The sequence below is a fragment of the Bombina bombina genome, chromosome 1, assembly GCF_027579735.1.
Source record: "Bombina bombina isolate aBomBom1 chromosome 1, aBomBom1.pri, whole genome shotgun sequence".
NCBI classification, from domain to species: domain Eukaryota; kingdom Metazoa; phylum Chordata; class Amphibia; order Anura; family Bombinatoridae; genus Bombina; species Bombina bombina.
In genome coordinates, this window is record NC_069499.1 from 1,183,614,915 (window position 1) to 1,183,623,336 (window position 8,422).

Below are 8,422 nucleotides of genomic sequence, written 5' to 3' on the forward strand. Positions count from 1 at the left end.
CTGCACCTCTCTGCCAATCCCTTCACTGGCTTCCTCTTGCCTCTAGGATTAAACATAAAATCCTCACCCTGACATATAAAGCTCTCAACTGCACTGCTCCCCCCTACATCTCAGAACTTGTCTCTAGATACTCTCCCTCCCGTCCCCTTCGATCAGCTCAGGATCTCCTCCTCTCTTGTTACTTCCTCACATTCACGTTTACAGGACTTCTCCAGACTGGCCCTCATCTTGTGGAATTCCCTGCCTCGCTCCATAAGACTCTCCCCTAGTTTTAACAGCTTCAAGCACTCCCTAAAAACTCTACTATTCAGGGATGCATACAACCAACACTAACCTTTCCTAACGCCATTGCTTTCCCCTTGAACCCCTTAGATTGTAGCCTATGGGCCCAGCTGTTTACAGATCGCTTCATAAGAGTCGACTACAACAGTGAAACTCTCGGCAGGGCCCTCTACCCACTTGACCCCTACAAAAGCTATCCTGTACACCGACTATGTTTACAGCGCTGCAGAATCTGTTGGCGCTCTACAAATACCTGATAATAATAATAATGTGTGTGCATATCTGTGCAATGTGTGCCTTTCTCTGTGCATATCTGTGCATGTGTGTGCCTGTCTGTAATATGCATATCTGTGCATGTGTGTGCCTGTCTGTATGCATATCTGTGCATGTGTGTGCCTGTCTATATGTATATCTGTGCATGTGTGTGCCTGTCTGTATGTGTGCATATCCGTGCATGTGTGTGCCTGTCGGTATGCATATCCGTGCATGTGTGTGCCTGTCTGTGTGCATATATGTGCATGTGTGTGCCTGTCTGTGTGCATATCTGTGCATGTGTGTGCCTGTCTGTATGCATATCTGGGACGTGTGTGCCTGTCTGTATGCATATCTGTGCACGTGTGTGCCTGTCTGTGTATATATCTGTGTATGTGTGTGCCTGTCTTTATGCATATCTGTGCATGTGTGTGACTTTCTGTATGCATATCTGTGCATGTGTGTGCCTGTCTGTATGCATATCTGTGCATGTGTGTGCCTGTCTGTGCATGTGTGTGCCTGTCTGTGTGCATATCTGTGCATGTGTGTGCCTGTATGTATGCATATCTGTGCATGTGTGTGCCTGTCTGTATGCATATCTGTGCATGTGTGCGCCTGTCTGTGTTCATGTATGTGCATGTGTGCGCCTCTGGTGGTTTGCATACTTGTATATGTGTCTCTAAATGTGTTTGTGTGTGCATGTCTAAATATTTATAAACATAATTTTGCTTATGTTTGTCTGTGTGTCTAGTTTTTATTTCCTTGCATTTGTCTCTGAATGCATGTTAGTGTGTCTTTCTCTGTATTTTTCTATGTCTGACTATATATGTACCTGTTCACTCATCCATCAGTGAATGTCAGTGCATTTGTCTTTCATCATCTTTGTACATCTACTATGTTCATCTATACCTTTCCTTTGTCTATCTGTCCATCTGTCTATATATATGTGTGTAAATATATATATATATATAAAAACTCTGTCTGCACCTATTTGACTCACTTCTATATATATATATTTTTTTTTTCAACTTCCTTTGTTAGTCTAAAGCATACTGAATTTTCTTGTTCCTATCATAAACGGTCAGTTCCCCTTTAACCCTGCTTGTACACTATGCATTAGATCTCCTTCACTAAAAAGGGATCCTATAACCGGGCTGCAGTATCCTGTTTCAGCTTATGAACTAAACACTATCATTGGTCTGCTCTCCCCCTCCACCACTGGGTGCTTGCACATGATTAGTATAACACTGACACCCACCCAACCCCATAGGGAGAACACTTTGTGAGATGTGTGATTTCCACATTCTGTTATACAGAGCCCAGTACAACTTCCGGACCCCCTCCCTCCCTTATATGATTTTGAAACCTAACTTCCTTCTCCCTTGTGGTTAGAGTATGACATCCCATAGCAGACCCTAAGTCTAAGCACCAGAACAAGAGTATTCTGGCTGTGGAGAAGAAATTAACTGATGACAGAGAAAGAATAGAAATAGTGTGGATTTTTAAAAGAGAGGCTAAAGCGAAAACTTGCTATGGAAATTCTTCCCTTAAACCCACAAAAATCCGGTTTCATATAAATATTTTTGCACCTCCCTTGACAGTTTTATATGCCTATGATGGAAATCGGTGGCTGTAGAGATCTTTGAGACGTAATCGGAAGTTGGGTGTGTCACCTATAAACTGCACTGATACCTAGCTTTATTTCCTCAGCAGCTTGCACTGCAACGTTCTTCCTTGGTTATATCCACCACTTTCAATCAATTGACCATTCTGGATTTAGGCGTGGTGAAGCGTGGAGCGGCTTGGATAATGGGGAATGCAGCCGGAAGCCTGGATATGTTCCAGGTCCGGGACACAAGGACTCAGCAAACATCTGAGACACCTCCCCAAAAACACAGAGAGGGGGCACCGCCAAAACTGCCCAGGCCAAAGTCTGAAGATTTGGAGGAGCGATTCAATGTGGTTTTGGTAAGTACAAAGTAACATCTATCTTTAGCTACTTGATTAATTTACTTTTTCATTCATGTAGGAGTAGAATCAGTGCCTCTCAAGATTTCTACCTAGGAGTATTTCATCAGTGTGGCCAGTATTTTTATAACTCACATCAATGTAGATCCTAAAGAATAAATATAGAAATAAAATGCCTGTTACGGTAAAACTTCTATGAGAGTGGGGGTCCATAATGAAATAAAGAACCATTTCAAATCATTCTAGTAAATGTAGTTACTCTGCATAATTATTTAAGATGATAACTAGTACATCGCTGGGAGTTTGGCAGCCCTAGTGCCTCTGACTCTGAAAAGAGTATGAATTACACTAATGTAGATTCACAAACAATGGAGAGGCCTCCTCTTTAAAATGCCTATTCCAAAAAAGTAAATTGTGGTTTAACTATCATTGGATTCATAAGTGCTGACCACTAGATCATATAAATTGTGCTGTGTTCCATATTCCTGTAGCCAGTTGTGAGAACTTAAAAACAAATGTGTCATTGTAGGTTACACAACAAGACTACATATGATCTTACATAACACATATACTTTGTGTTCATATGTCCTCATTCTGCAGTAAATCATAAGCATAGATATGTGTCACAAGCTTAGTGAAATGTCTTTACCTTCTGAATGCATTATGTAGGTCATAATTAAACTCACACTCACTTCTGGGAACTCGTAAAACAAAGAATATTCTATGTTTATGCTTAGTAGGACCTGGTGCCTCAGAAAGTGTGCACATAAAAAGATTGAGCCTAGTTTGATAATGGAAGTGAATTGGAAAGTTGTTCAAGTGCAGTAGATATGGTTATTTGCAGTGGGAGCCAGACATACTTTTAGGAGCCAGACAGTGGTATTTGTATACACATAGAGAGATTAATCCCAAACTTTAGGAGCCAGGAGTAAAATTCTAGGAGCCAGTGGCTTCCTGGCTCCTGGATTTGTTGAGCCCTGTATAAGGGTATTTTGCAGTGGCAGTGGGAAATGTATGGGTTAAGGATAATAGTGGTGAGATGTTTGTGACAGTACTTTTTGAGTAGTGGGGGAAGATTCAAGTAGAGTTTTTTTTTTTTTTACAGCATTGATTTTATTTACTTAAAAGCAGCAGTACAACATCAGAAGCAGCTGGACTTGCTATGGGATAGGAGTTACAGCAGCAATTTGGGCTGCACATATAATAGGGACATAGGAAACTGCTAATATATAATATAACCTGCCCTAGAAAGTAAGAGTTGTACAGTTACTTCTTAGCGTTGCACTTCTGGGGCTGTGGTTCCGTTATAATAGTTGGCAATTTGCAACTGTACTAACAGTACTGCAATAGTTTAGTACAACAATCAATAACTGTCAGTAGTGGTCCAATAGAATCAAAATCTCATGAAAAAAAAGTTCTACAGTGATAAACAAATCTCTCCATTTCTTAGATTATTTTATTAAATTGATTCAACACAATGTCTGCAAAACGTAGTGAATAAGCTTTCTGGGATAACAAGAGAAAATTGTCTTATTGGAAGTTCTTCAAAATGTATCTGGATTTATAATAGTTTAGGGCTCTGATCTTACTCTTTAACACATTCCTGCTACAATCATATTTTGCTGGGGAATATGGGTATTTACAGGCAGAAATTCCCTTGGTTATTTAAGGGTGTAGATTATTGTGTGAAACTGAATGAGAAGACAGAACCAATCCATAGGAGGTAATACTGGAGGTGCACCCTGGTTAATACGTGTTGTGCATACCACAATACTAATGATTATTGCACAGAAGCATATCCAGGCTATAATAATCTTCTAGGTAATTGCATAGGGTGCACAAAATAACATTTGTTATCACAGAAGGTTATTTCACAAAAATAGTACACATTCACTTAAAGGGACAGCCTACTTGATTTTTTTTTATTGATTAAAAAGATAGCTAACGCTTTACTACCCTTTCCTATACATTGTTATAGTAATATACTTTAAAAACCTAAAACTCTAAAAATTTACAGTTTCTAAGCCCTTGCGGAAGCCTCTTATCTCAATGCATTTTATTAGCTTTTCACAGCCAGACAGTGCTAGTTTGTGAGTCATATAGATAACATTTTGCTCACTCACTCCTGTGGAGTTATGCAGGAACCAGCGCTAATTGGCTAAAATGCAAGTTTATAAAAAGCACAGAGATAAGGGAGGCGTTTGCAGAGGCTTAGATGTCATTAACTGAGATTAATGACATGTGCAAGTACATTGGGGAAACACACACACATATATATATATATATATATATATATACACACACACACATATATATATATATATACACACACACACACATATATATATATATATACACACACACACACATATATATATATATGCACACACACACACATATATATATATATATATATATATATATATATATATATATATATATACAGTATATACACACATATATATATATATGCGCCTTTGTGGAGCAATAATACCCCTTGCACGTTGCTTGGAGACAATTCAACAGTGATATTCAAGTTCACCTGAAAACATTTTTCTAGTAGCATTTCATATGATTTTTTGGTTAATCCAGCAGTCTGGAAAATGTGTATCATAATCTGTACTGATGAAAAAAACTCTAAATAGTGTGCTACACTATCTGACAGTGTTAATAACTAATGACTCTTCAGGGAGCTACACAATCTGTAACAATACTAGTTATTACACAGGGGGAAGCATATTGTGAAACATTTTTAAGTGAGATATGCAGTCCCAGTGTGTACTTCCTATGTGGTTTAATTGTGCAGCACACACATGAGCAGTGTAACAACTGTGTGTAGTCCAGTTGTGTGTCCTGACACCTGATATAAAGGTGAATGCACGGTCAGGTGTAACTGTCTTATGAATACTTCATGTCCTTATTCACCTGCTGCTTTAATCTGTGAGCGTGTGCGCGTGTCAGGTCATTGTTTGTATGAGATAAGTGATAACTATGAACTATTATTAAGCAATGATTGGTTGGTTACTTTGCTATCTAAAAGATAAGCAATGCTCTGCAAATTCATTGTGGAACATTCTGTAGATTCCTGATAATATGTTGTGAAACGCTCTGCAGAATTGTGAGTTTGCCATTATTTTATTGGCTGTTAATAATTCTTGTGTGTGTAAGACATCTGCACTTGAGTATAGTATTGTGCAAATGAGTCTAAGGGCTCGATGATCAAATGTTAACCACCAAAAATATGAAAAACCATGTTTAGCCTCACAGGACAGTCTTGGTGCAATTATAAAAAAAAGGGCTGCCCCTGCGAGTTGTAAGCTGTCTCCGATAAAAATAATGAGAGCTATCTGCTATGTAAAAGTTCGCAATGGGGGACAAGGTACACAGGGCGTATGTTTAAACTTGAATTTTACGCTTAATACAAATTAAAATGCTGTTTTCAGTGCACTGTACCTTAAATCCACTGTTATTATAACATTGGTTTTCCTTACAATAAAAGCTCCTCACCTTTTAACTGGTGAGAAAGAACGTGAGATCTGTAGGGCGAAAATATGATTTTTTGTGAACAATTTTGTTACAAATTTTGATGCACTCTAACGATACATTTTTTTCCTAAAATTTCTTTGTGAATGGCTCTATTATTATTTTTGTATCATTTTAAATGACACATTTCATTGCACACTTTTGTAATGTTTGCATCTCCTCCCCATACGAAAATGCATTATACGCCCGTTAGCAAGACACCCTGTTTTCATGGTAAAACTAGCGAGCATCAGCCCAGAGCCTTTTAGATCATCAGACCCTAAGTAAGATTTGCAGCTTGTTTAGTAAAAGGTAATGGATACTTTAGTATAGAAGATTCTTTAGTATAGGTTGAGTTATGGAGGCCCATTTATCAAGCTCCGTATGGTGCTTGAAGGGCTGTGTTTCTGGATTGATGAGTCGGACAGGAATCGCCGCAATTCAACCTGATCAAATACGATCGGGTTGATTAACACCTCCCTGCTGGCGGCCGATTGGCTGCGAGTCTGCAGGGGGCGGCGTTGCACCAGCAGCTCTTGTGAGCTGCTGGAGCAATGCTGAATACGGAGAACGTATTGCTCTCCGCATTCAGCGATGTCTGTCGGACCTGATCCGCACTGTCGGATCAGGTCCGACAAACATATGATGAATAGGCCTCAAAGTCTGCAGCTTCTAGAGTATAGGTGCACAATGCTTTGCCATGTCCTACAAGTTGTGCAATGTTCATAATCCAACATTATGAGATATTTTGTCATGCTTTGTAAACTCATGACTAGATACAGATGTGGAAGGGCAGTCACATGGGAGGTTGCTTCTGTTTGTAGTGGGGGCTGGACAGATTTGTGTTATCACCAAATGTGTTTTGCATGTCCCATTAAAAAAAAAAAAAACAGGAAGTGAATTTCTTGTGACCTATCACTAAGGAGTTTTAGTAAAGTAAAGTCAAATTAAACTTTAATGGTCTAGACAGAGCATGCAATTTTAAACAACTTTCCAGTTTATTTCTATTAAGAAATTTGCTTTGTTCACTTGATATGGTTTATAAAAGAGCTTTCTTAGGTAGGGTAATACAAGCTCAGGAATGTGCAACAATGCATGTAGCAATGTTATACATTGCTGCAAACACTGCTGCCATAGAATGCTAAAAACTTGGGCACGCTCCTGATCTCCTATGTCCTAGGTAAACTCTTTCAGAAAAGGGATACAAAGAAAATAATTTTGATAGTAGGAATAAATTGGAAAGTAGTTTTATCGTTTTACTGTGCAGCATGTCGGCATGTAGTTGTCATCTCACTGTAGAACATGCCTCAGATTCCTAGAAATGACAGGTTGCTTCACAGAGTGTAAGGGGCCCAAGACCACTTTCAAATGATAAAGTATAAGCAAAATTTAAAATAAAAACAGTTTAGAAAACACTTCACTTATATATATATATATATATATATATATATATTTATAAGAAGCCACCAAAAAGGCCTTTAGCAGTGATGGCTAACATTGGCCACCCCAGATATTTTGAAACTACATTTCCCATGTCACTTAGACTCTCTGCCGTATAGTTGAGCATCATGGGAAATGTAGTTCTGAAACATCAGGGTGCCAAGGTTAGCCATCATTGGCCTAGAGATTACAACAAACCCTTATTATAAAGTCCATAAAATCCTTTTTTTTTTAAAAATAAAGCCCCTATATATGTTTTAATAGCCAGGTAATCATTGTAGTGATAATGATTAAATTGCATGAATAAATGGGCATTTATTTACGTAGAGGCTCATGGAAACTCCTACGTGCACATCAAAGTGATATAGCTATAATTTATATGGAGGATAAACCCTTCTTCCTTTGACTATAGAGTTTATAAGGGAAAAAAAACCTCACTCAACAATGATGTACAACCTTGTTTATTAAAGTTGTAATACAAATTAATTATTTTTCATAGGGATAGAAATAGTGCAGTAGTTAAAGGGACAGTTTACTCAAAAATGTTCTCCCCTTTAATTTGTTCCCAATGATCCACTTTACCTGCTGGAGTGTATTAAATTGTTTACAAGTAGATCCTTTACCCTTATATCGGCATTTGAAATAGTTGATTTAGCCGTTGGTATCCCCACCCATCCTGAAAGTTTGTGGCCGCAGGTCCAAGCTATAGATAAGCTTTGTAAACACAGGCAGCACTCCCAGTGGGATATATCAGAGATAAGGTAATAAAATAGTGATTTTCCATTGTTCTCTCCAAGTACTGGTGTTTGTTTTATGGACAGATATAAGATACAAAAGCAGGTATATGTACACAATGTGATACAGTAATGAGATCTGCTTATACCTACAAGCTCAACCCATTTTATTAGGTTGTGGCTTCAAAACACAAAATCAGAGCTTTAGAATACACAAATAAACC

General features: G+C 38.3%; 1 protein-coding gene across 3 annotated transcripts in view; it reads left to right on the forward strand.

Moving 5' to 3' along the window:
- Nucleotides 1-1,954: 1,954 nt before the first annotated feature.
- Nucleotides 1,955-8,422, forward strand: part of FMNL1 (formin like 1) — a 208,079-nt gene continuing 201,611 nt past the window's right edge. For all 3 annotated transcript variants that reach the window (XM_053699805.1, XM_053699807.1, XM_053699811.1), the window contains exon 1: nucleotides 1,955-2,502. In XM_053699805.1, coding sequence (XP_053555780.1) covers nucleotides 2,344-2,502 — 159 coding nt within the window. In that variant the 5' untranslated portion in view covers nucleotides 1,955-2,343. The remainder of the gene's footprint in view (nucleotides 2,503-8,422) is intronic.